This window comes from Euleptes europaea, chromosome 3 (assembly GCF_029931775.1).
Source record: "Euleptes europaea isolate rEulEur1 chromosome 3, rEulEur1.hap1, whole genome shotgun sequence".
Classification (NCBI taxonomy): domain Eukaryota; kingdom Metazoa; phylum Chordata; class Lepidosauria; order Squamata; family Sphaerodactylidae; genus Euleptes; species Euleptes europaea.
In genome coordinates, this window is record NC_079314.1 from 49,265,889 (window position 1) to 49,293,393 (window position 27,505).

General features: G+C 42.2%; 1 protein-coding gene across 1 annotated transcript in view; it reads right to left on the minus strand.

Annotated features, from left to right (window-relative positions):
* The window catches only part of CELSR1 (cadherin EGF LAG seven-pass G-type receptor 1), a 190,872-nt gene that overhangs the window by 83,155 nt on the left and 80,212 nt on the right, over nucleotides 1-27,505 (minus strand). Inside the window, exons 3-5 of the mRNA XM_056846844.1 lie at nucleotides 13,729-13,951; nucleotides 11,661-11,776; nucleotides 3,538-3,626 (exon numbers count right to left, since the gene is read on the minus strand). Coding sequence (XP_056702822.1) covers nucleotides 3,538-3,626; nucleotides 11,661-11,776; nucleotides 13,729-13,951 — 428 coding nt within the window. The remainder of the gene's footprint in view (nucleotides 1-3,537; nucleotides 3,627-11,660; nucleotides 11,777-13,728; nucleotides 13,952-27,505) is intronic.

Below are 27,505 nucleotides of genomic sequence, written 5' to 3' on the forward strand. Positions count from 1 at the left end.
GCCTGTGTTTGCTCATACCACTCTCAAACCAGCAGATTAACTCACTTGAGCCCAGAGAGAAATGACCTGGGTTTTTAGAAGAGATGTAAAAGTGATTGTTTCCCTATCTTTAAAAAAACTGCAATATACTTTTCTTGCCGTTTTCAAGTGCTAATAGTTATGCAGGTAGATTATGTCTACCATCACTTGAAAAAAAAGCAAGGAATCATGAAAATGAGACAAAGGTTTATTTTTAACCGGTGTGTGGGATCACTTTTCCTTTTAAAGAATACCCTGGAGCTGTCTCAACTGCTTATCTTTTGGCAGCTGCTTAGAATTCTAAACCAACAACCATGCTATGAAATCCAGACTTTAGCTGATATGTTTTCCTTTCTCAGGCTGCTTGGCCAATGAGGAGAAATAACTTCAGCAAAGGAACTATAGATTACTCTATCATGTGTCGTTTTATCAGCCGTTTATATTAAAGCTACCTTCTGTAATAACAAATAAAGCAGAGTATGGTACAAATGGTAAGAAAAAAGTGCCCAGGCATACACGTGGAAAAACTACAGCTATGAGATTAACTCAATTCAGAATAAAACAAAATAAAAGTGAAATAAGCACATGCAGAGATGAGCTCATTTTACAAAAAACTTGAGACAGACATTCAAATTATCTGGAGGCCTCACCTAGGTCCTAAAACTCTTTATTTAAATTATAATACCACTTGAGAAGGGAAGAAACATGCTAAAACATCCCTTTGGCAATTATACTATCCCCTGATTTTCTATTTATCATCCCCTATTTTTTCTAAATGCATTTTAAGACATCTATAACCTACTCTTTCAGTTTATTGATACCTGAGGCAGCTAACAACAAACAAAGCTTCCATAAAATATGAGACATATCCAAAACAATTAGATAAAGACATATATAATCTTAACATACATATATAATCTAAACACCATAGCAGCAACAGAATAATTACAAAAACCATTAAAACCCAATTTAGCAGCAAGTTGCTAAAATCCAATAAAAAAACAAGTTGTAGCATAATAGTAATCTAACCCGGAGCATGTATAAATATAGCTAAATCAAACAACTCAAGAAAGGGCCACAAAAAGACCAAAGGCTCTGTGCTAAAGAGGAGATCTATTCCTTTACCCTCTTGCCCTTCATGTAACGGCACCCTCAAGCTGTGAACCTCCTTTAAGGAGGAGTATAGCCTCTTTCCAATACAAGCTGACACCTTAGTCCAGGTTTGACTGTACTATTGAGAAACAGAACCTCATCTGGATTCCCTATGCCGATGGCCAGAAATTAGTTTCCCTGTTGGGCTGCTTTGAGAATCGAGGGCCAAAGCCTGGACTTTCCCCCCTTCTCCCAGTGGATTGGCTGGCTGGTCCTGTTGCTATGACTGCCACTAATTCTATCAAGCACCTCTTTTGTGTCCATGAGCTGGCCAAAGGGAAGGATGCTTCAGTGGTCTGAATTGTATAGCTACTTATAAAGCTTTTGGAAATGGAATATGACAGTAGAAAACAACAAACCTTCATATTCAAAAATATAACAACAACAACAACATCAACAACAATAGTATTTCTATTTCGCCTGCAGAAGCAGTGCTTAGGGTGGATCACAATATAAAATACATCAGTAATTTATAAAACCATAATAATAATGTAAATTAAATAAAACCAAAACATCACAACAAGACTATTGTGATAGCGCCTAATTAACGCCCTCTCCAGTTCCAATCAGTGTCTATACAATAGTATAAGCAATCTATCGCACAGTAATTTGAATACATGATTTGAAGCACGGGTGCGAGATGTGAAATGATGTGGCTAAGTAATAAAACTTGACCAAGTTATTTTTTTGAAATGGAAATTATTTGTAAATAACTTCATTCTAAATGCTTAAAGTGATGAAATTCTTTCTGGACCATATTTATGTTTACACTATATTTCTGGACATTTACTGTGGTTTTCTAAATTAACTACAGTAGAACGGGCTGCCCTTTCCTGGGTGAGGGTGGTTAGGTGGTGCCAGAAGACGGCGTCCCTGTGCCGCCTCCTAAACAGCTTCCAGCCCCATGCTGAAGCCAAAAACCTGACCTTTTCCTCCATGCCCCATGGAATTGCTCCAAAGCATTCCACAGGGCTATGGCACCATTTTCAGTGGCGTATACTGGATTATTGCCAGAGGGGGCATTCCCAGCCTGAAAGTGCACCCACGGGAATGCCCCCCTGGATGCTGGCATGGGGAGATATGCCGGGAAAACTTTGATGGGGAGGCTGCACCATTGTCCTAGGGCCATGCTGCCGCGTTGCTCCCCGGGTCTGGCGTAAGTCACCCGACGCTGGCATCCATGCCAGTTTGCACAGCACAAGTGGCATGGACGTTGGTATAGGGGTCACAAAGGTTCCTTTGTGGTTTCAGCCCCCCCACCCATGGATTGCATGGTTAAGCTACAAATAAACTAAAAGAAAATCAAGAATTCTGATTTTGCTAGGAAGATCGCCACTTCCTCTTCAGAAGGCCATCTGCTAGATCTTAAAAATAAGTTTAGTTTCAGTAACAGCAAGGTAAATATACCAATTGATTTGAAATGCAGTGATTATCACTGCCCAAATTGTGATATTTTGTAATCCGCCTTGAGTCTCAGTGAGAAAAGTGGGCTATAAATGAACTAAATATATAAAACATCTAAAAATAAAAAAGCTCCATTGGTACAATCAGTTTTCATTGCTATAGGGCTCTTGATGCAGGGCTTTCCTGTTCGTTTCAAATCTGTGAATATAATACTTGGAAATGTACTTGTTCTAAACTGTGAATTAGGATCTTCCAGGCTTTACACAGTCATTAGTGCAGCAGTGCATTACAGAGAGCAACAATGGCAACCCTACTACATAAGACTTCAAACTTTATTATCTACAGCGCTATGCGAAAGATCCAGATTCAGTCATCTACCCCTCCTACTGCTCTTCCAAAGGACAATTGTCAATCATGTCTGAACTATAAACTGTCATTCTATCTATATGGTTTGGACAAAGATACATCTATGGTATTAACCCAGAATGCATTCAGACAACAGAACTACTGATTAAATCTAATTTAGTTTTGACATCAGAATGTTCCCTGTTCAGAAGCAGCAAAAAGGGGACAAACTGGAGGGGGGGACGAGAAAACTTTTTCACTCGTTTTCACCTCATTCCCTTACTTACTGCTGCCCCCGTCCCACATGGCTTTTGTCCATGCAAGTCTCGTGATCTGTGTGTGTGAGCTGGAGAATATGGGAGGAGGTGGTCTTGTAATACCTGACAGTAGCACCATCGTGGATCACATTGGTAGACTTATTTACTCATTTATAATATTTGAATATGCCCTTCTCAATCACATATTCCCCAATACAATGATAAAAATAGCCAACACAATAAAAATAAATTACTGGACATTCATAATGGTCAAAAGTGTAATATACTGGTCCATTGTAATGATGGGATTAGTATCACATTAATTCCTTTCAGCATATGAAGAATAAAAGTCTTATCTTACCTTGTTATAGTACTGCACTTGTACAGAGTGCCACAGTCCATCACTAACCCCTCCTGGAACGAATGGTGAAACAGTTGTAGTGGTTTCTCCTGAAAAATTACATGCAGAAGATGGAAGAGTCAAAAAGCATGCATTTCCATTTATGCGATTAACATTTAGAGGAAAATGAAATGAATATTGCTTGTGCTTTTTAATCTTGCTTTTCCTCCAAGGAGCTTAAGGCAGAATACCCTCTTCTATTTGATCCTTACAACAAATGCTATATGGCGTCGGATTGGTATACCTTAAGGACCTCCTGCTTCCATATGAACCTATCCAACCACTCCAGTCATCTTTGGAGACCCTGTTTTGGGTGCCCCCCACTATCTGAGGCTAGATGGGTGGCAACTAAAGAAACTGCCTTCTCAGTCATGGCACCAAAACTCTGGAACTCCCTCCCCAGGGAAATTTGTCTGTTTCTCTCTATCACTCTCTTCCACCAGCAAGTTTTTGTTCTATTTGGCTTTCCTTCTCTAATTCATATTAGCCCTCCTCTCTGTTTGCTATGTATTTATGTGTTAGATGCTGTATTTGTTTTAAATATTAAAAAAATCTGTTTTAATGTTTGAAACGTTCACCAACTTGGGGTCCCTGAGTTGGGTGGAAAGGTGGCACAGAAATGTTCTAAGTAAATAACAGTTGTGGTAGGTAGGTTAGGATGAGAGAGACAGTGACTGACCTAAGGTTAGCTTCATGTTAGTGAGCTTCGTGGCATAGTGAGGATTTTGACCTAGATCTCCCAGAACCCAGCCCAAGATCACTTACCTGTGGGTACTTTTAGAATTTTGAGAGCAAGTAGTAGATGCACAAAAATGGCTCCCATGGAGGCTGCAACCAGGCAAAAAATGTTGGGAAGTTCAAGCCAATTGTTCTTCTAGAACAAAGGCAGCTATTTTCAAATGACTACTTCCTGCAGACACAAAGGTGATGATGCTTCTTGGGCTCCGCTGAAGCACTACCTGCTTCAGTGAAATGGCAGAAAACTAGGATTTGCTCTTTTATTTGTAAAAGAAATGCTTTGGGGAAGAAGGAAGTGGGCATCAGCGCTTACACCGGGGATGCCTCAGATGCCTTGGACATCACATTGGGGGAATCAATGCTCTGGCTGGGCACTCTAACCACTACACTGGTTCTCTATAAAATATAATCTTCCCTCACTTTCTTGCACAAGGTTTTCGCTAAAAATACATTTTTGGCTTGCTGTGCCCGGCAACAAACCGATCAGGAGGCAGCCTGGCTGTGCCATCCCTGGGTGTGCCTCTACTACCCTCCCCACTTAGGATTGCAATGTAAGATTTTTACCTACTTTCAATTGGAGGAAGATGAGGTGGGACAGGTCTAAGCTGACATAACATGTACATTGCTGCTAATGTGAATGTCAACATTTTATGTCCTACAACACTGAAAATCCTAGCATTACTTAACTACCCTTCCAGACGAAAGACAAAAACCACCAGCTGTGAACTGGCATATGCTATGTTCATGCAAGCCAATATACAAACTATACCTATTGCATGCATACAAACATATCAGCATTCCATATTCCTAACACATCTTAGTGCTGAAACAGTCAGAAGTCCTCAAACCTTAGCAAAAATAAGAATGAAATGTGGTTTTCTTGACAAAATGTAAAAGCAAATGTTTCTGGCAAACAATGATAGTGAAAACAGTTGTTACCCAGGCACAAAATGTGCCTTTTTGCGGCTTTGCCTTGCAAGCCGGAATCTTACAGGGCTATCAGATAAGGTATAGAAGAACAAAGAAAACATTTTTCTTCCCAGAAAATTGCAGAAGTCCTAACCGTACAACTAACGGCATTGCTTCCTGTCTTTCTCCTTTAAATGATGTTTAAAGATTGGAGTTGATCAAGCTGAAAGTGTCAGATTAGTTACACAGACCAGTACAACCAGCCTGGTGACTTATTCACTCCTGTTCTGTAGTTATAACAAAACAAATATCTACCGCAAAAGTACACAAGGGCCTGTCAGGCTGAACAGGTGGGTGGACTACTTGGACAAAAGTTCCCATCACAGCGGCATAAGAGAAGGACACCTCCCCCCACAAAAATACATTAAGAACAATTCAGCATGTATTAAGCCATTATATACCTCTGTCTGTGTTCATGCCAACAGTTACTACACTTCAATACACACACCTGCACTGTTCATACAGAGAGGCGTTACATGCAAATATGGACTCCTCCTTCTAAGAAGTCTATTTTAATTTCTGCATTGTTTGTGTGAATATTGCAGGAGTAAGGGGCCTCCATTCCTTGTGCAAGAATATCCTACCCACCTCAGAAGGCATAGTTACTTATACAGAAGGGCACCTGAAAATTGTATTCTACTAACTGATCACTATATATATAGTTTTTCATTCAGTTAATAATGTCTATTTACTTTTAAAGAGGGAAACGTTTTAACAATGATTATTTTGTAAAGCAAACCTATGCTATAGAACAGGGATTCCCAACCCTTTTGAGCCTGCGAGCACATTTGGATTTCTGACACAGCATGATGGGCATAGCAACAAAATGGCTGCCACAGCCTTCAATTTGCAAGATCTGAACAAGGCTGTCAAAAATAGGACATTTTTGAAGGACATTTTGGAGGACTTTCATTCATAGGGTCGCCATGAGTCGGAAGCGACTTGACGGCACTTAACACACACACACAACACAGTATAGATCCTTGTGCTGCGGTGACAGCTGCTGTCAAAGCAACGTTCAAAACAATCTGCACAGCCAATCAAATCTCCCATAGTCAATCAGAAGCCTTGCTGGACAAAAGCTCTACCTGGCTCCACTCACTTCCTAAAAACACTTGGTGGGCACCAGAAAAGGTGCTAGAGAGTGCCTTGGTGCCTATGGGTACCATGTTGGGGACCCCTGCTATAAAACATGCAGATGTGCAGACCCAATTTCACATCTCAAAAAGCTTGAGATTAAACAATCAAATTGCTTTCCTTTTTGTTTTCTCAGCAATGTCCTAAACTGAACAACTTTCTGCCAACACTGTCTGGCTAGACAGAAACAAAAATAAGACAAGCAGCCTTCCTCTTGCATCACAGTTTCTCTTTCCCAGTACCTCTTCTTGTCAAGATAAAATGTTCTGAAGGGTAACAGACACTAATACATCCATGATAACATCTAGATAAAAATCAGCTCTGGCTACTATACATTATAGGTTGATCTGCAATTAGACTTAGCAAATATTGAAAGCACTGCTTTGGGCCAAACGCTTTGTATCTAATTATATCTCTTGCATGAAAGTGCAAGTAAGTGCATTCAAGGACCTGAATTGTTGCTTTCTAAAGTTCCCGTGACTCACTCCATGATGCACAGCTCAGTTAGATCAAATATATGAGTTTAACGGTGCAATCCTATCCTATCCTATCCCAGCCTAAGCATACTGAAACCAATGGGTTTCTTTGTTTATTTAAACCATTTCTGTACTGCCTTTCTATCCAGAAAGGGTCCCCAAAGTGGTGCACAAAACATTAAAACATTTCAATATTAAAACAACATTTAAAATAAACTATATATAAGATGAACAATTCAATAAAAACATATAAACACACAAACACATAACAACATGACAAAGGAGGAGGGCCAGTAACAGTTATTGATAGTACGCCAAACAAAACAAACATGTCTTTACCCACTGGTGGAAGGCAACAATAGAGGGAGACAGGCGAATCTCCCTGGGGAGGGAGTTCCAAAGCTTTGGCACCATGACTGAGATGGCCTTTTTTTGGGTTGCCACCTGTCTAGCCTCAGATGGCAGAGGAACCTGAAGCGGGGCCTCCAAAGATGACCAGAGTGGACAGGAATGTTTATATCGCAGAGGATGGTGATTCAGGTATGCGGGCCCCAAGACTTATTGGGCTTTAAATACCAGCGGCTTAAATTGAAGCTGGAAGCAATAGATGGAACAAGACAGGAATGATTTGGTCCCTGTGACCAGTCAACATTCTGGCCACAGCATTCTTTACCAACTGTAACTTTTGGACAGTCTTCAAGGGCAGCCCCACGTAGAATGTACTGCAGTAATCTTATCCAAACCCTGACCTGGATGGCCCAGGCTAGCCTGATATTGTCAGATCTGAGACAGGTTAAGCAAGGTCGGCCATGGTTAGTATTTGGATGGGAGTCCACCAAAGAAATCCAGAGTCACTATGCAGAGGCAGGCAATGCCAAACCACCTCTGAACATCTCTTGCCTTGAAAACCCTACAGGGTTGCCATAAATCGGTTGTGAGTTGCCGGCACTTTCCACTACCAAGCTAATCTAGATGTTACCAGGGCATGTATCATAGTGGCAAGATCTTTCTTGCACAGGAATGGTGCAGCTGGCTCATCAGCCGAAGCTGATGAAAGGCACCCTGGCCACTGCTGTCACCTGTTTATCCAACAGGAAGCTTCGGTCAAACACCACACCCAAGCCATGACTGGAGAAATAGTTTAAGCTGGAGTAACTCAGCAGAGCATTACCTACTAAGTCTTTTTAATCCCACTAAAGTCAGTGGCCAAGATCAAGCAGCTTTCTAATAAATGGGCATATCTGTGATGCACCACCCAACATAATTACTCCAGTAACCCAATCTCTATCCACATACCCGCTAAACTGTTGCTTTCAATGATTAAAACTGCATTGTGGCCAATAAATCTAATTTGTCTTAAAAACAACTACTTTGTTGCAGATTCAGCTGAAAGAAAAAAACCCTTGTTCAGTAGGAAAGGTCATATCAAATACATAACGGAGCAGGCATATTTTGGCAGAGTGCTAGTTAACACAATTTGCACTCTTTTATGTAATGTACATGATGATTGCTATGCATGTTGGACTTCCTCAATATTCCTGTTCTGAAACTGAAACTCAAATGTAAAAAAGACACACATGAAAGTCAGGTGGAGAAGGGATTAATTTGGGCTCTTATATTCCTGTTTCCTATCCTTTGGAAATTATTTGCCACTGACGTTCTATACAGCTGAACCTGTTGTTTTGGAATGTGATCACAACATTCTTTAGGTATCTGCTGCTTTTAAGTAGTTGTTTTTATGGATTAACTTGTACATTGTACTGTCAATGTTACAAGAATTGTATTTTATTTGTTTTTACTGTCAGCTACCAGGTACATGGTTTTTGGAATGGAAGAGCTGTATAGCACACTTACTAAATAAAAAGATACATCAGTATGTCTGCCACAGAAACTCTGTACGTTGCATGGGGTCTGGCACATTCTGCTCTTGTGGGACATTAGCTGGAACTGCTGAACCTCACCACCACTGCACATAAAGAATGTGCCTCAGGACACCCCAGTACCACACAAGACTTTGCAATGAAAGCAACAATTAGTCATGGGAGGCTAACTGTCTCAGGGAAGCATGTCTATCTTTATTTAATGTCTCACTGAAGTATCCCTGAGAAGATTCCAAAGAAGCCCAGGATATCCTGAAATACAATTTGGAAACCATTGCTCTATCTGAAAAGCAAAGAACTGCATCAGCCAAAGATTTACTGATTGGGGGGGGGGGAGAGACAACATGGGCTCACTAAATTGAGGGACTCAAGGTTTGCTTCGCTACTGCTTTCCCTCTAAAACCAGATACTTCCTAAAGAGCTTCCTAACTTACATACTAACAAGCCTTTGACAACAACTGCCTTGGAAGATACAGAAATTGAAAGTCTGTGTGACTACAAAGATTAATTAGCTACATTAGCTTTGGAGGCGAGGTATCAAGAAGGCAACAGAATGTTGCTTCCCCCGTTCCCCACAAGGGACTAGGGTTTTGCAAGATGGTCCACATTTATTTGGTGTTATTTCCTCATTTATTAGATTTCCCTTGAAGAAGCTATATGCGAAATGTGTTCTCTTTGCACCATTTGTTTCCTTGCCTTCTTTTGAATGGGTCCATGGGAATGCGCCTGAAGTAGCTAAAAAGGAGGCTGTGGCCACACCTCCAGTCTTTTTCCCCTGACACAGCACCCCTACCTCCACCACCACCCTTGTGTGGTAGAGTGGATTGAAAGCTGGGGCCAAGTAGGGGTTTTTTTTTTAAAAAAATTATGAACCTGATTGGATTTGATTCAGGATAGTTTCTTTCACCTACTTCACTCTGAGTGTTGGGGAGTTTGCTAGAGTCCTACTTGGGTCAGTAGCATTGCAGTTAAATTACAAGGATTATGTGTGGTGACCACCCTTAGGCATCTATTTATAGGTGAAGGGGAGGTTCACCAGACAAAGAAGTCAAAACTAATGTGGCTACAGAGTCTTGGACAGGAACAGCTCCCCCCACCCCCGACTGCCTTGATCCATGATACACAGATCTTGTGGCTAATTTGGCAGGCTCTGCTCACGCACACTCTTGGAAAGGAAAAGACTAAATAGCCCAGAAGGCTGTTTGGAGGCTTGAAGCCAGGGTGGACTCACCCAGATGTTCAGGGATGCTTATGCAGAGCAGGCCTGATTGTACCTGCACTATATTTTAATTGCATTATTAATTACTGCCTTTTACAGATCCTATTGTATTTAATGAAGTTGTGGTCCATTTAATAGCCAAACCTGTGTCAAGTCTCTTCATTCTCTCTTCATTCTCTGTCTGTCTGCAATGACATCTTCCATCTCCAAACATTTAAAGAACAACATTGTTTGTTGCAGGACTGAAGCATGACACTTATTAAATATCAGGTTTTTGTACTTTGCGTGCCAAGCACCGATTTGACATTCATTGTTACTGGCAGCTTGGGATCCTTTTCTTTGGATCATTTACTATATTAATTCAACTGAAGTCCCAAACTAGTAACAGGCCTACCTTTTGTTGCATTTTCTGTTTTCAAGGACTGAGTGAATGGCCTGATGTTTATTGTTATTGGTTCATATAAGACAAGATCTTTCCCTGCAAAATATTTGGCCACGTGCTTCATTCTAAGCACATGAATGGCCCCTTTGACAGTTAAAGAAAGCGGAGAGAATCCAGCACTTTGTAAAAATGAAGACGTGAGCCTCAGTACTGTAATAATAGACACTTCAGTGTAGCAGATATTTGACAACTGATTATGCGTGTGTTTGCATACATTTGTAATATTCATTTGTTTAATTTTTATGCTGCTCTTTCTGCAAGAAGCTCGGCACAGTGTTCACGGTCCTCTCTCATGTGACCCTCACAACAACCCTGTGAAGAGCGTCAGAATGAGGGACGGTGGCTGGCCCAAGGCTACTCTGCTTCATGGCAGAGTGGGGATTTGTACCTGTACTGATCTGACAACTACACCAAACTGGCAAACTGGACAAAAACTCAGTGTAAGAAATTAACAGTTAATGCTGAAATTAAAGCAATAACAGGTAAGTACCACTCGTGCTGAACTGAGTGATAACTACATTTTGATGAGATAACAAAATCTCAGTAATGGAGGGAGAAAATTGGTAAATACAAAAGCCCCCTCTCAATTAAAAAAGAGAAAATTGGTTGATTTCCAAGCAGATACAAAAGAGTAAATTCCTTCCTTGCAGATAAAAACATTCCTCATGGGCATTCACAAAGTTTCATAACTGGTTTCATAACTGGTTGCTGTAACCCCCCTCCCCACAAGCAGATTTACTGCCATGAAGTAATAAAAATATTTAACACAAGCAACAAAAAAGGGAAGCTATCTGAATTAATGAATTTTAGACTATAGAAAGTCTATTCAAAAGGCCCAAGTGTAGTAACAGTACAAGGTCACAGATGAGTTTCCAAAATACAGTGAGTCCATCATAGAGTTATTGGCTGTTACCGCACTAGGTATTCCTAGCGATGTTTCAAGAGTTTGGAAATGTTATAAAAAACATCACTTTAAAAGGGTTTTTGGATGGATGGCTAAAAAATGGTTGGAAGACGTCTTCACAGCTAAAGGAGCCAAACAAAGTGCGAACAGTATTTTTTATATCGTTTTCAAACTCTTAATACATCGCTGGGAATACAAAGAAAGTGCGAACAGTATTTTTTATAACATTTTCAAACTCTTAATACATCGCTGGGAATACCTAATGCGGTAACAGCTATTGTTAAGTTTTAGCAGGCTAAACAGACTGGAAACAGCTTACCTGCGGAGAACGTCAGCTGGATCTGCTCTTCAATGATCTCAAGGGCAATAAAATCGTGCTTCTCATTAAAACGTCCATTGTACAGAAGCAAAGCATTCCTGTCCCTGGTTGCAAACCTGCAACAATTCAGGAAGAACAATTTAACTTTTTCTCTGCCCCAAAGAGGATATCTTCAGGCAAGTGTCTCTGAAAATGAGTGTCCCAAACACAGCACTTACCTATCTTTGTAAGAATGAATGACAACCATTTATTTATAAGACAGAATATAAAGCAGCACACTCAGAGACACCACTGGGATGAGAACTAAACTGTTCTCTGTCCCTGGCTACCTCAAGCCATTGGGAATCAAATCTACTGCTACCTGCATAGGCCCCTTCTGGAGCTTGTTTTCTGGGTTTCCTCGGTTTACACATGCAGGAGAGCGAGGTGGCAGAAAGTTTAAGAGGTGAAATGGACAGCACCATTTCAGACTGCAGGTGGTGGATTCCAGCTCTGAATGATCCTTTGTGTAAAAAAAACTCCACGCAAAAAGAAAACTAGCACAAAAGACAGATAGCAAATCCCAGCATGATGGGATAGAAAGTATTTGCCAGGATTTTTCAACACAGGGTAACAGGCCAGCATGTTATCCTCCACCTGTAGCTGTAGCACATGAAGACATTTGGGTAACGATTAGAGCATAAGCCTAAAGGCATTATAAGGGTTAACTGACATGGTAAAGTATAGAGATTGTAGGGAGAAGAATGTTGATGGTGAATCTGGAAGGGCAGCAATTCAGAGGAACATTAGTTACAATATGTGGTCACTGTAATAGAACTACATCTGTTGAATCAACACACCATGATTGGATCCTTGGTCTGTACAACTGCTAGCATGTTGATTTTTGGTTGTTTGGGTGGTTTATTGTCATTTTGAGGGGTAAATCTTTACCTATACAAAATGTTGGATGAATGCAATATTTCAGTGCAGCTGGGAGCTGGTAGATATGGGGGTGCTATGTATCAAAGAAGGCCAGTATGTGGTATGGAAGCTTGCTGCCTGTCCAACCTCAGTACCCTTCCAAGTGCTGACGAGTCAAGGGTCCCGATTTCCTCTCCACTGTTGAGCGACCTTGACTTACAGTCCTGTTACACCTCTCAGCTTGTGAGCATGAAAAGAAAGGAGGTGCCAACTGTACATATATGCATGGAAGGTCCTGCCAAAAAGAAGCAGAAACATTATAGTAGCTCTATAAGGGTTCGTACATGTAGAATGGCAACAACAGGCTACAGAGTAGCCCGACCCTACAGACCAGCTGCTGTTGCTAAAGACCTTCCCAGCTGGTGCTCTATGAAACTAGAAATCTGAAGATTTTTCTTTAAAAATGTAGGTAGATTGGTTGGCACGAGAGAGAGAGAGAGAGCGACAGAGAGAAGCCGCATCAGTGTGATCATCAGATTGTGAGTACGTGAACCGTAGCTCATAATTAATCTAAAAATATGACAGAAGCTTCACAAGAGAACTAAAAAAATGGTATATGATGAATAAGCAGATGACTCTGCTCTCTCTACTTTTGCCTGAGCTATTTTATAACATCTGCTTTTCCAGCTCTGGAATATGGCATTTACAAGCTAAAGCCTCTGTACAGTTGATGAACTAGATGAACTAGAAATGTTTGCTAGTAGGGGACATGGTTGGTGGGCACGGGACTTTTAAAAGTACAGTTGCAGCCGCATGGATGAATTTTGCTAGGCAAGCTTCCAGCTCTATGTCCCCCCAAGGGAGTGTGAGGCCAAATGTACAAGGCATTTATCAGTTGTAGCAGGGCTACACGCATGTTGTCGCAAATCCTATACCTATCCCAATTTTATCACAAAAGAAACATTCCCCACCTGCACAGAATAGGCACAAAAGACAAGGGCAGATGCATTTTAAAAATAAACAGGATGCTCCAATGCAAACACTTTAGCATGAAAAGTCAAACTCTGCTCCTGAATTAAACTGCTATATGGTTTTACTCTGCAAAGAGTAGCTGGTAACTAATAGCAACTGGTAACTTCATGTAATTTTAGAAAGAGAATAAGCGTACTTGAGAGAGACAGTGAAATGGAAGCGTTGCCTTAACCCCTTGAAGGTAACGAAGGACTGGGGAGGAAAACTTCTTGTGGTCATCTCACAGAAAGGCTTCTCGTATTCTCCTGGAGGGCACTCGCACATGAAACCTCCTATTAGCAGATTAACACACGTGCCTCCGTTCTTGCATACCCCTGGAGCGCAGCGTCCAGAGCGAGAATTCACTTCGCAGGATTCTCCTATAAAAGAAAAAGATAGAAAACTAACTGTAATACACAGAGTAAATTGTGTGCCTAAAGCAAACTACAGAGACTGCAAAGATGGGTGAATTCCATTAAAAGAGACTTTATCATTTGAAACTTGCTGGTTAGTTATATCAAATTTGCCCCAAAAGTTGGTAATCTTTCATGCTTTCTGAAAGATCCCTCATATCCTCTCATGCATAAGGCCTAATGTTTTGTGAAATGTTTCATGCAGATGAAAGAAATTGACACAGTTGATGGGAAAAGAACTTAAATGGCGTGATGGCACTAAGAGCACAAAATACATTTAAGATGCCAAAAAGTCATTAGAACATCATTATAAACACTTAAGGTTTCCACCTACATCACAATCAAAGCAACCAATCAGAGCCGATCCTGCCACTTAATCCTGTAATCAACTATACTTCAAGCCCTTTCATTTCTGTCTGTCAAAACGAATCACTCAGAAATGCAAACTGAGTCACTGCAAATGGTACAGGCCTTTATGAGGAGTTACCATAGCTATGGGCTTTCGTCCACTTAAATGTCACATAACAAACAATAAAAATTCTCACTTCCACTTGAATGACATTTCAGGGCTTGATGAAATCCATTTGACAAACAAGATGCTGACACGAACACATGTAAGTACTTCAAAACAATGACACAGACAAATAAACCCATCTTCTGCTTCCATGTTTATGTGCAGAAACACTGGCCCTGGAACCATTACATAAATGGCACATTCTTGAAAGTTTTTAATAACCTCTTCAGTGAGCATTACAGATTTCACCAAGGTAAAAAAATATTTTGGCAAATGTACAAGCCTCTGTGCTTACCCTACTTTTTTCTCCTGTTCCCTCCTCCCCTGTTTGGAACAAGGGTCACATCTGTACTGAAAGGCTTCCACCTCAGAAATAAAAGCCTGCAGGCTTAAAAAATAGTCAGGTGCCTCTAAGAGGTGTGCAACAGATGGATGGATCAGTGAGACATTTCTCTGCTACATAAAGATGATGGGCATAAGAGCCACAACAGAGGAATACCCATAACAGGACACCAGACTTTGTTTGCTCTAGAGGGCCTCTTTACACAACCAATTATCTTGGGACATTAACCCCTGGACTCAACTGATCCTCGGATTTGTTTACACCTGAAAGTAGTGAATGTGATTCTGAAGAAATCTGTCCAGCTATCTCAGCAACTCCTGACCTTTCTTTATGTTTTTTTCTTTGCCCAAAGCCAAGTGATCTTGTAAACAATACCAAGATTGTTATCTCTGTGATGCAGAAGTGACTAGCATGATGGCTGAGTTCAGTAGAGGTGAACAGTGGCCTCTGGTCCAAGAGAAATTAGTGCATGGCTAAAAAAATTCTGGGAGTTCCAGATACTGTAGACTGAAGTTGTTGACTCAGGTTAACAATCCTGAGAGAACTTCTGAATCCGGGATTATGTAAACAAATACTTTTCATACAAATTGTCTACAGGAATGGTAATAAATTAGATTCTGTCGCAGGGCTTTCCCCCCATTTCTTATTTATTTAATACAGAATTCATATGCCAACTCTCCAGACTCCTGGTCTCAATACCATAAAATCATAATATCATTGATTATCAATATAAAAACCAAATAATTCATTTTAAACAAACAAAGTGACCAATGAGCAGTGTAAAAAAAATTCTGCAAAACAGACTCCAGGCCAGAACGAACCATAAAACAGCAAAAATATATATAAAAAAACACCCCTTAGTTAAATGTCTGGGTAAAAGACATTCTTTTAAGCCGGGTGCCTAAAAGACAGTATGGGAGGGCACCAGGCAAACCTCAAACAGGGAGGCATTCTGAAGGCAAAGTGGTACAGCTGAAAGTGCTCTTGCTAGCCCCTACCTGCCCTGAATGAGGGCACAGACAGCAGGACTTGGGAGGCTAAGGGCTGGACAATACAGAAGGACAATACAGAAGCAGACAGTCCTTCAAGTACCTTGAACCCAAGCCATTTAGGGCCTTAAAGGCAAGAACCAGAACTCTAATTTGTACCTGGAAACAGATGGGTAGCCAGCAGAAACATATTGGCTTGAATTATTGTTAATTACAGGATCTTTCAAGCACAGGTATGACATGATCCCTGTATCCAGCCTGACAGTAGCCCGGATGCCGCACTTTGGATCAACTGCATTTTCTGGCCTGTTTTCAAAAACAGCCACATATAGACCTCAGCATGCAGGTTACAACACAGTGGGGGCCAGCTAGTGAGCCAAAGGCTTACACTCCCTACTGGGGCCCATGTGAGTAGATCCACTATGCAAGTGTTCCACTCCTTCGATATAGTCTTTCAGAAATTTAGGAATATACTCATATTCACACAAGATAGTTTGCTCTATGCACATTAGCATTTTCCCAAGCCTCTACAAATTTGTGTAATGACACAGTTTTAAGCATCCATACAGGAAATAAGATCCTGTGAATTCTGAAGGAGTTTCTTATGAGTAGTCATGCTTCAATTCAATTCAATTCAAAACCTTTATTGGCATCCGAGTAGTCATGCTTTAGAAGGTATGTCCCATAATAATGGTATGCTGCAATTACAGTGGTACTGTTCTGGCTCTGTACAGAGATTTGCCAGTGACAAGGTTTAAGGTCAGGAAGTTCAGCACTACACTGTAGGATGTGTCATGTGTGAGCCAAGGGTGAGCTGGAGAATGGAAGACAGAAGCTTCATCTCATTAAAAAAAGGGACAGTCAGGATTGGAATGGGTATTCCTAACATTAAAAAGACTAGTTGTGAAGTAACACTATCTCAGAAATTCCAACACAGAGGTAGGCAACTTTTTTGCTCCTCCTCTTGCAACTACCTGTGAAGGTGTCTGTTTGCCAGAACACTAAATAGGAGGGGGAGGCAAGGGTTTTACTTGAACAGACACTGAGGGAGCAAGCTGAGCCCCAGAGGTGCTTCAGGAGCTCATGTCAAACCTGGAAGGATGGAGGCTGTGAGGTTCCACAGAGAGAACAAACTGAACCCTCCTGTTTTGCATACATGCCAAGGGCTGCATCCCCTGTCTAATACAGGCAACAGAAAAGGACGATGTGACTGTGGTTCTCCATGCAAGTTGACCCAGAGGACAAGGAGGTCTAACTATTCTCTCTAAATTTTCAGAGGGGCCCTGCCTGCCTCAGGCATTTCATTTAGTACAAAAACCAGGAGGTGAGTTCTATACAAGCAGAGGATTAAGAGCAAACAGAGAGCCGGAGTCCATGGTTTTCCCACTTCCTCTTCTACTGCCTCCTTCACCACGCACACGCACAGAACAAAATAATAAGCACCCTGGAGGGGGGGGGTCAGATAATTCATTCCCCTTTTTCTCATTTATTTTAGGGGGGAATCATTAAAAAAAACAATGTTGGAATTAGGAGATATTTGGGGCACATCTGCTAAGAAAAAAAAATACCCTTCCCCAGTCTGCAGAAATCACACACACATTCTCAAGATTATATACTTAATTTTCATTATTTACAAAAGGCTGTCCAGTGCCCTTAATCCATGATGTTAACAGAGGCAATACAGAAACTGTACAAACAACATTCAAACTGTTTTTAAAGGATTCTTACACCCTTTATAGAAAAAAGTATACCCATTTTTATCTGGGTGAAAGCTAAAAGCCTTTTATCTGGGTGAAAGCTAAACAAAAGCCTAGATAAATAAAAATGTAATGTCTACAAAGTTATAAACAATAGTCACATGGTGGATCTGGACAGACAGGAAGGGATAGCAGACGTTTTAAACCTCGTTAAATATGCTTAATCCAGAGTTCAGTTATCCACACTACTCCATACTGTAAGGATATTTTGTAATGGCCTATGGCTAAAAAAATAAATGAATTCTCTCTTGTTCTCACTACTCCATACAAAAAAGAGAATAAGCTTGCTGCAAGCCAAGAGTATAATAGGACGATGCTCTTTTTAATTCAGTTCTGCCAGTGTATGTATTTTCCTCTACTAGCAAATGCTTCAGACAACACACTGCCTTCTCTAACAGTGGCTCAGTTCAGATGCCGCCTGAAGCCATGGATTAATGAAACAAAGTAAAGGCAAGTGTGATTGTCTGAACTGAGAGCCACTGTGGCATAGTGGTTAAGAGTAGTGGGCTCTAATCTGGAGAACCAGGTTTGATTCTCCACTCCTCCACATGAAGCCTGCTGGGTGACCTTGGGCTAGTCACAGTTCTCTTCGAACTCTCTCAGCCTCACCTACCTCACAAAGTGTCTGTTGTGGGGAAGGGAAGGCGATTATAAGCTGCTTTGAGACTCCTTAAAGGTAGAGAAAAGTGGGGTATAAAATCCAACTCTTCTTCTTGAATGCAAGTCCCTCAAATAACTATGCTTAGTTAGGGTCCGTCAAACCAGGATCTGGAGTCCTCCAAGGCTAGACAGAGAAGGCAATGAAACCAGCATTTGTCATGACAAACCAGGATTTGAGTGGTTGTCTATAATTGTATCCTGGTGTCATTAATTATATATGTACGGAAGTGCAGTCAAGTTGCAACCGATTTATTGTAACCCTAGCAAGGGGTGTCCAAGGCAAGTGAGAAGCAGAGGTGGTTTGCCATTGCCTTCCTCTGCAGAGACTTCCCTGGTGGTCTCCCATTCAAGTACCAACCCTGCTTAGCTTCCAAGTTCCAACGACATCGGGCTATACCATGCCACCTTCCCCCTCTTCACAAAACTAACCACGGGTGAAATAAACCATGGTTTCATGTGATGTCTGATCTGAGCTACTATCTCCTCCAATGAGCAAAATGCAAATAAATACTCCACTAATATCATCTAATAGTGCAAACAAAACTAAATTGTGAAGGGATCAAGAAAACAAGTGCAAATGTTCAGGCATTATATTGTGTAGTCTGCTTGAATTTATTACAAGCTACTGAACATACATTATCAGTGGTTATTGAGACTGCTGACTAGTAGCAGGTTTTGTTCTACATCAGGGATGGGGAACCTCAGGCCCGGGGGCTGTATGCGGCCCCCAAGGACATTTTTGTGGCCCTCGGGAGCTCCGTGGCCCTGCCCCAGAGGCGCAGCACAGGGCAGCCCTCCCTGAAGGTGTTCCTGGGGCCACGGCTTGAGGGCCGCTGCGGCACCCTTTGGACCACCTCTTGCCGACTGACGGCTGTTGGTCAGCGAGAGGAGGGGGAGGGACGCTTCCCCCAAGGCTGCCCCCTATAGCCGCAGTGTGCAGGAACGCCGGGGCACACTGTAAGCCCCTCTTGCTGCCTGTCGGCTGTTGAGCAGTGAGAGGGAGGGGGGAAAGAGGCCCATGGCTACCAGGGGCAGAGCATGCACGCAGGAGCCGATCGGGCTCCAGGGGGCCTTTTGTGGACTCTGGGGGGGAGGGCATGGAGCCTGGGGCCAGGTCGCGGGGGCCGGCAGGTGTGTGTGTGTTGTTGGGGGGAAGGCTTTTCTCTCTCCCTCTCTTTCTGTCTCTTTGTCTGTCTCCCTCCACCTTTTTCTTTCTCCACCTCTTTCCATTTCTTTCTCCCTCTCTCCCTTTTCCTCTTTCTCTTTTTTCCTTCCTTCCTCCCTTGCCGATTGACAGCTCGTTTGCTCGGGCCCACCACTGGCTGCCCTCCCGCCTGGGAGGGGGGGAGGACTGGGGGTGCCCTCCAGGCCTTCTCTGCATGGCCTCCCCTGGGGTTGCCAACCTCCAGGTAGTGGCCGGAGACCTGGCAACCCTAGCCTCTCCACCCCCCCACCGGGAGATCTACACCTGGTATGGCCCCCGAATGATGTTATAAATGTGCAAATGGCCCTTGGCAGGAAAAAGGTTCCCCACCCCTGTTCTACATAAATAATATTTAAATAATCAGACCTTTCAACTTTACTTTCAACAGTCATAAACTGTATTGGGCTGGGCCCTCCCTTCTCCTGCCTTGCCCACCCCTGAGGTTTAAAGAGGCTGCTCTGCCTGCCTGCACAGCAGGAGGCCTTAGTTGCTCCTGGCCCAGGTTCCCCTCTCTCACCAGAGGCCAGTCCCTGAAGAGGGGAGTCCAGAGGGAGTCCAGGGTCTGCTCACCCCTGGATATCCTTTATTAGGCCAGCACAGGAAAGGCCATGGAGGAATACCAAGAAGCCACACAGAAGAGGCAACTGGCAGGAGACATAGAGAAGGATCAGGGTGAAGGTACCCCTCCACCCTACTCTGAGGCTCTTCCTGGGGTGATACCTATAAAAAAGGTAACACTGGAGGGTGCTACAGCCCCAGTCTCTGTCTCGGCTCTGATGGAGCCTGACACTGGAGATCAACTAGTCAACAACAGCTGTCGACTTCATGTCCTATTTGTGGACTTTGGAGAAACACCTGGCTGGCCACACTTGCAAAGATCATGCCAAGCAAGATAGATCCTGGCTCTGGTTAAACAGAGCTTTTGCTTTGTCCTCTGCCTTAGTGCTTAGGTGGAAGTTGAGATCAACTGGATAAGAAGGGTGAACAAACTGAAACTGAATCCAGACAAGCTGGAGGGTGATGCTGGCTGCCAACACCATGCCTCCAATTTGTGGTGTGAAGGTGACCTCTCAGATCATATGAAGAATACAATCTGGGCATGTGCAGGTATGATATCCAAATAGAGCAACTTGACCACAAACTCTAGGAAAATCAAGCAAGAGCATGTGTGGAGGTGTGGAGAGGAGATATTGCCTTCTTTCTCCATCATTTCTCTCATCCCACCACTAGGCCCTGAGTGGAGCTCAGTAAGACAAACTCTGCAAAGGATGAATGACATGATGGAGTCCTAGGGGTAGAAGGGATGCTACCAAAAACACTTAAGCACCAATCTTTAATTTCTGTACAGTCAGAAAGAAATTATTATCAGAATTCTTCAATTTCATCTAAAGAAAAGTTCAGGTGTTACATAATCAATTGTTCAAAATTACTTGTAAACTTTACTGGTGTGATGTGCCTTTTAATTTAATTTAATTTTTTGGCTACAGGACCATCTTTGGAAAAAGAGGGGGAAAGGCTAAACACAGGCAGCAAAGACATACAAAATTGATGCTCCATTGATTAGTTAATATATCATTCCCAGAGTCACTGGAAAAGACAATAATGCTAGGGAAAATAGTGCCACTGTAATGGGCAGTATCAGAAATTTCCCCTACCTTGTTGAAGCAAAGTTCTTTTCTATGTTCCAGGGTGAGCTTTCATCGTGACCAAAATAAAGTCTGCAGTTACATTTTTAATAAGATGTCTGACAGTCTGCTGGTTTCTTTCAAGAGCCTTTACCAAATACTAGAGAGGCTATTTCAAAGCATGATCATACTGAAATGCTATTGAGGAGCAATTTTAAGTAATCATGGCAAAGGGCAAAATATTGAGTGGAAGTGTTGCTTCTAAATCCAGTAACAGAGTATAGCATCCTTCTGGGGAACAAAACAAGACCAGAAGAGTAACACAAGACTGAGAGGCAGTCACTGAACCATGCCAACCTAATCAAAAGATCCTTTGTCACAGTGAAAGTGTAGTTCCCACTTCACACAACTGTACTCCAGAATTCTAAGTATCTTGATATTCCTGGCTAACAGCCACACACTGGAGTTGAACTGTTGAAATTTTCAACAACTATTACATCCCCATACATAGTAACTATATGCATATATGAAAATTGCTGCAAACAAGCATCCTTCTTAATAGATATCCATATCATATTTAGAGGCTTAATATTTACACTGTTGTTGTTTTTTTAAAAAAAACATCTCATACATTGAGCTATGCAGTGCAGAAAAGAGAATTCGAGCAGTTGTTTTATGGGATCAAGAATTTTATGAACAGATTGATGGAGTAGCTATGGGATCAAGAATTTTATGAACAGATTGATGGAGTAGCTATGGGAAGTCCCCTCAGTCCAGTAATAGCAAACTTTAAGATGGAATATTTTGAAAAGACAGCATTAGAATCAGCACCTTACAAACCTACAGTCTGGTTCAGGTTCGTAGATGATACATTTACTATTTGGAGCCATGGTGAAGAAAAATTAATGGACTTTCTAAACCATCTTAATAATATCCATCCAAACATTCAGTTTACCATGGAAAAGGAAATTGAGGGTAAACTCCCATTTCTTGATACCCTTGTCATCCGTAAAACAAACTTTCAGTTAGGTCACAAGGTCTACCGGAAACCAACTCACCCAGATCGCTACTTACACAAAAACTCCAACCACCACCCCCGACAGAAAAGAGGAATAATCAAAACATTAATGGACCGTGCATGACGGATCTGTGAACCACAGTTTCTCAAGGAAGAAACTAATCATCTAAATCACGCACTGCTAGCAAACGGCTACTCCAAGAATGAAATCAGAAGGGCCATTAAACCAAACAAAAATCAGAAAACTCAGGAAAAACAGTCTCCCATAGGAAAGGTATTCTTGCCATTTATTAAAGGAGTCACTGATAGGATGGAGAAACTTTTGAAAAAACATAACCTACAAACAGTGTTTAAACCCACCAAGAAAATACAACAAATGCTACGATCAGCAAAAGACAAAAGAGACCCCCTCACCTCTGCAGGAGTATATCGTATACCTTGCAGCTGTGGAGAAGTTTACATCGGGACCACAAAACGCAGCATACAAACAAGGATAAAAGAACATGAAAGATACTGCAGACTTGGCCAACCTGAGAAATCAGCAGTGGCCGAACATGGACTGACACAAACAGGGCACAGGGTCTTATTCCAAGACACTGAAAGACTGGACAATTCTACCAACTATTTTGTCAGATTGCACAGAGAAGCCATTGAAATTCATAAACATCAGCACAACTTTAACAGAAAAGAGGAGAGTTTAAGAATGAATAAGGCTTGGCTTCCTGTTCTAAAAAACCTCCAGACTAACAAAGACAACATTCAACAATAGCCATGCAGATTAGCTTTGGATTACACACATTAACAGATCACTTCAGGATACAATGGTTCCATATTAACATACCATACCATCATTAGCACATTATCTTGATACTTACAGGACAATGATTAGCACATTACTTTTGCAGGACAATACTCAGCTCAAACCCAACCTCTTTCTGACTATATATTACTCTTCCTACACCCTTGACACTGAGAGACACTGTCCTTCAGTGTTACTACTCTGAAGATGCCTGCCACAGTTGCTGGCGAAACGTCAGGAAAGAAAATTCCAAGACCACGGTTACACAGCCCGGATAACCTACAAGAACCAGTTGTTTTATTTATTTGGAAGCTTATTATTTTATTAAGATTTTAGTAATGCTGAGCTAGGACAAACAGGAATTGGTTACCAGAGTTGACCTTTTAAAACTCTTCCTCTTCTCTCCCTCAAAGACCCTCCTTCTCCCTTTCCCCAGTTGTCCCTCAAAGTTCTGCAGACATTTCAGCCCTGCAGAAATTTGACAGGAGGGGGGAGTTTTGGGGAACATCTTCCCAGCTTGTCTCCTTCCTCTCTGCAGGTTCTTAAAGCCCGTGTGAAGCCAGGGGTGGGAGCCTTTTGGCATGAGCCAAAGGGCCCGAGCCTCTAAGACTATAGCCATTGTACATGCTGCCCCACAGGAGTTCACAATCTGCTCAAGATGTGGCTTTGAGTTTCTTGAGGGGGGGGGGTTGTTTTGTTTTAAATGTAAACTGAATTTGGTTTGTGTAAACTGGTGGTTATTTAAATTACATTTAAGTGTTTTCATAAGCTGCCATAAATAAAACAAACTCCTGGGTTGCCTTTCACACTGATGGGTGAAGTGGAATTTGGCAAAAGACATTTCATAGAATATAATTTTGTTAGCTTATTATTACCTCACAGTAAACTATTTGAAACAAAAGACAACTTTTCTGTTTCTTTAGAGCTTAAGCTACTTGCAATTAAGTGCTTTTACAATTCCTGACTCCTGGCAAACACACTTGTAATGTTGGAAACAATGCATAAAAATTAGAGAAGTAGTATTGAAGACTTGAAGGTGTAGAGCTAACCCTGATCTGGAGCCGGGAGACTGGGGGCTTTTGGTATTCCTCTGCAACGCCATTTCAGCAGCATAAACATCGCAAGATTCGCAGTGGCTGATATCTATGGAGAAGCAGGCTTTATAGCATTGCACTGAAGCAATAAAATAGATGCACCTTACAAGCCTATTTCTACTTACGGAACAGAACCCACTTTCACACCACAGACCTCTACAGCGTGGGCTGCATCCACGGCTGATTCAGACATTCTTAGGCCCTTAACTCTGGCAAGCGTAAGAGGCCCCATAGCATTACCAACAAAATATGTATTATTTCAACACTGAAATTTAGTTTTAAAATGTATTTAGGGGCCTATCATAATCGGAGGCCCTAAACTGTAGCATATGTAGCTTACACTTAAACCCAGTTCTGTTCCCCAGCTCTGTTCCCAGCCTGACTCCCACAAGCTATGATTTCTCCATAGGGTTGCCAACTGCCAGGTAGTAGCAGGAGATCTCCTGCTAATTCAACTGATCTCCAGCCGAGAGAGATCAGATCACCTGGAGAAAAATGGCCGCTTTGGCAATTGAACTCTATGGCACTGAAGTCCCCCCCCCTCCCCAAATCCTGCCCTCCTCAGGCCCCACCCCAAAAATCTCCCGCCAGTGGCGAAGAGGGACCTGGCAACCCTACTCTTCCATCCACATTCATTTGGTGCTGTACAAAATCCTCCACCACCCCAAACCATCCACTGAAATGCATAATCATGGCCATTTTCCAAACTGGAGTCATATTGTTTGTCCAAGGATAGAGTCACCTGCATGATCAAGGTGACACACTGAGCTTCTGGGCTGAAGGGTGGGTGGAGAAAGGAGGATTTAGCGATTACACTGATGCTAAGCATATCACTTTCATTTATAAAGCTTCCTTAATGCTAGCACTTGAAAATGCATTTGTAATGTCAGGGATCCTGTCAAATCATTTTAAAGCTAATTAAGAAAGATGCATCAAGAATGTTGAATCTCCAGACTAGTTTTTCAATGCGATAACACAGGCACTTTGACCTGCGGAAACATTTCCACAGGCAAAAAAGTACCAGAGGGGGAGGGGGGAATGTTCAAGGTTTTGAATAATGAGTCCACACTGCCCTGGGGGCTCTATGAACAGGTCAACAAATGCTGGATTCTGAAGATGGCAGCTGAGAAAGAAGGGAAGGGCATGCACACAAACTGATTAATCATAGCAACAGTACACCCTCAGGTCAATAGCAAGTAGAGGTAAGCCAGAACTGATTTCAAAAACCTCCCAATACATGGCAAAGTAATGTTAACCCTGGAGGCAATCTCAAGCATTTAGTCTCAGGGGAAACAGCCGACAAATGTCCCACTGTAATCTAATTAAAAGTAGAGTCTGGCATGAGCCAGAATGATTATGTTCTGTATACCTAACAACTTGATTCTATTGTTAACTGTTGTTTAGGGCTTTGCCTGCAGCTAGCTGGAAGTCTTAACTCGACAACCTACAGAATTAAAATAAACCAACATTTTATTTCAGCTTAAATTGTCAGGAAAGGTTTTCTAAATTGATGTCAGAATATGATTTTGTTGGTCTTCAAGTGATCTCTTCAGCTCTCGGAAGCTAAGCAGGGTCAGCCCTTCTAAGTATTTAGATGAGAGACCACCCAGGAATTCCAGGGTTGCTATGCAGAGGAATGGCAAACAACCTCTGTTAGCCTTTTGCCTTGCAAACCCTATGCGGTCACCATAAGACAGTTGTGACTTGATTGCACTTTACACACACACACAAGGTACCATTTGACTCCTGCAGTAACAGACTAACAGGGTTGGCTCTCTGTAACTACTGAGTTTTATTACTCTATTAGGTTTGATATAAAAAAATCCTAAACAGTTTGGGCTCTAAACAGCTTAATAACATTGTATGCGATCTTCCATATTGGATAGACCTTGCTGCTGCTTCTAGGGAAATACTACTTTAGATGGGTCAATTTAAAGCAGAGAAGCTGCAGTGGAAGAACAGGTGCATAATCTTTTTCCAGATCTCAATTTTTTTCCACTGCAAATCCTCCATCCTTCTCTTCTGGCCTTGCCCCACTCTCACCAGAGTTACATTATCAAGAGTCACCACACGGGGTGTGGGGAGGAAAGAGAATTATAGCAGGAAAGTTGTAGGCAGGGAAAGGGTTAAGCACCTCCTTTAGTTTGCCATTTCAAATCAATTCACTCTCCTACCATCAAGCAGCTTTTCCCAAAAAGCAGTGGCTGTGAGAGTTTTAATACACAAATTTGAGTGTAAAGTATAAAGGGGATATAAACTGCGTGAACTCTACAGCAGGAACCCATATGCAGGCATTCATTTTCATGGCTCTCCTGTCATTATGTAGAACTTTATTTTCTTTTATCAAAAGTCCATGCCTGGACATTTGTCAGAAATGCTAAGATCTTATTAGGGTCTATATTAAAGCCTATATCAGGATCTTATACATTTGTTTTAAATATTAAACTCCCCCCCAATAATAGAAGCAGCACCTGTTACTTTAAGAAATGAATACCCTCAGTGGCCACTGCTAGGCAACCACAACAGTATCACCAGTCTTCAAGTCTTGGTTTCTGTCAGTAAAAGGCATGGGGAGGGGCAGGGCTGTTAAACACCAGCCACCATCACCCCCCAAAAAAATCCCAGTGTGATGTAGTAGGATCTGGGACACCCAGGTTTGACTCACCACCCTGCCATGGAAGCTTTCTGGGTGACTGTGAGCCAGTTACATACTCTCAGCCTAACTTACATCACAGGGTTGTTGAGAGGATAAAATGGAGGAGAGAATAATGATGTAAGCGATTTTGGTCCCCATTATGGAGAACGGAGCCTTGACTACTTACCGTGAGGGCTCCTTCTCTTCTGAGGCGGAGGGCATCTTGTAGCTGTGGGTTATTGTCCACGCCCTATCTGGAGAGGCAGGACTAAATTGATTTCCTGCTGCCCCCTATCGGGACACTAACCCTCTGTTCCTCAGTCACAGGCTTGCCTAGCTCTAGACAGGAACAAACAAAGTATAACAGAACGAAACGTAATCTTAACCAACAAACACAGGATGGAACATTCCTATAACATGAGAAATAGACAGGAGTTGTGACCGGAGCGGTCTGAAACTGGCTGTCCTCTGAAGGTATGGTTGATAGCACGTCGTCTTGACTTTTCGTCCGGGTGGGCAAGATGCCCTCCGCCTCAGAAGAGAAGGAGCCCTCACGGTAAGTAGTCAAGGCTCCGTTCTCCTCTGAGGCTCGGGCATCTTGTAGCTGTGGGATCTATAAGAGCTCCCATCAGGGTGGGTCACGCATACTCCTCCACGACATGCTGTAAAACCCTGCGGCCAAAGGCCGCTTGTGCAGATGACCATGTGTTGATCTTGTAATGCTTGACGAACGTAGATACGTTTGACCACGTAGCTGCACGGCAAATTTCGTCAACAGGAGACTGCCTGTCAAACGCCGCCGTTGTAGAGGCGCTGCGAAGCGAATGAGCCGTAATTCCCTGTGGAAGAGGAGCACCCGCAGCTTTATATGCCTCTGCTATAG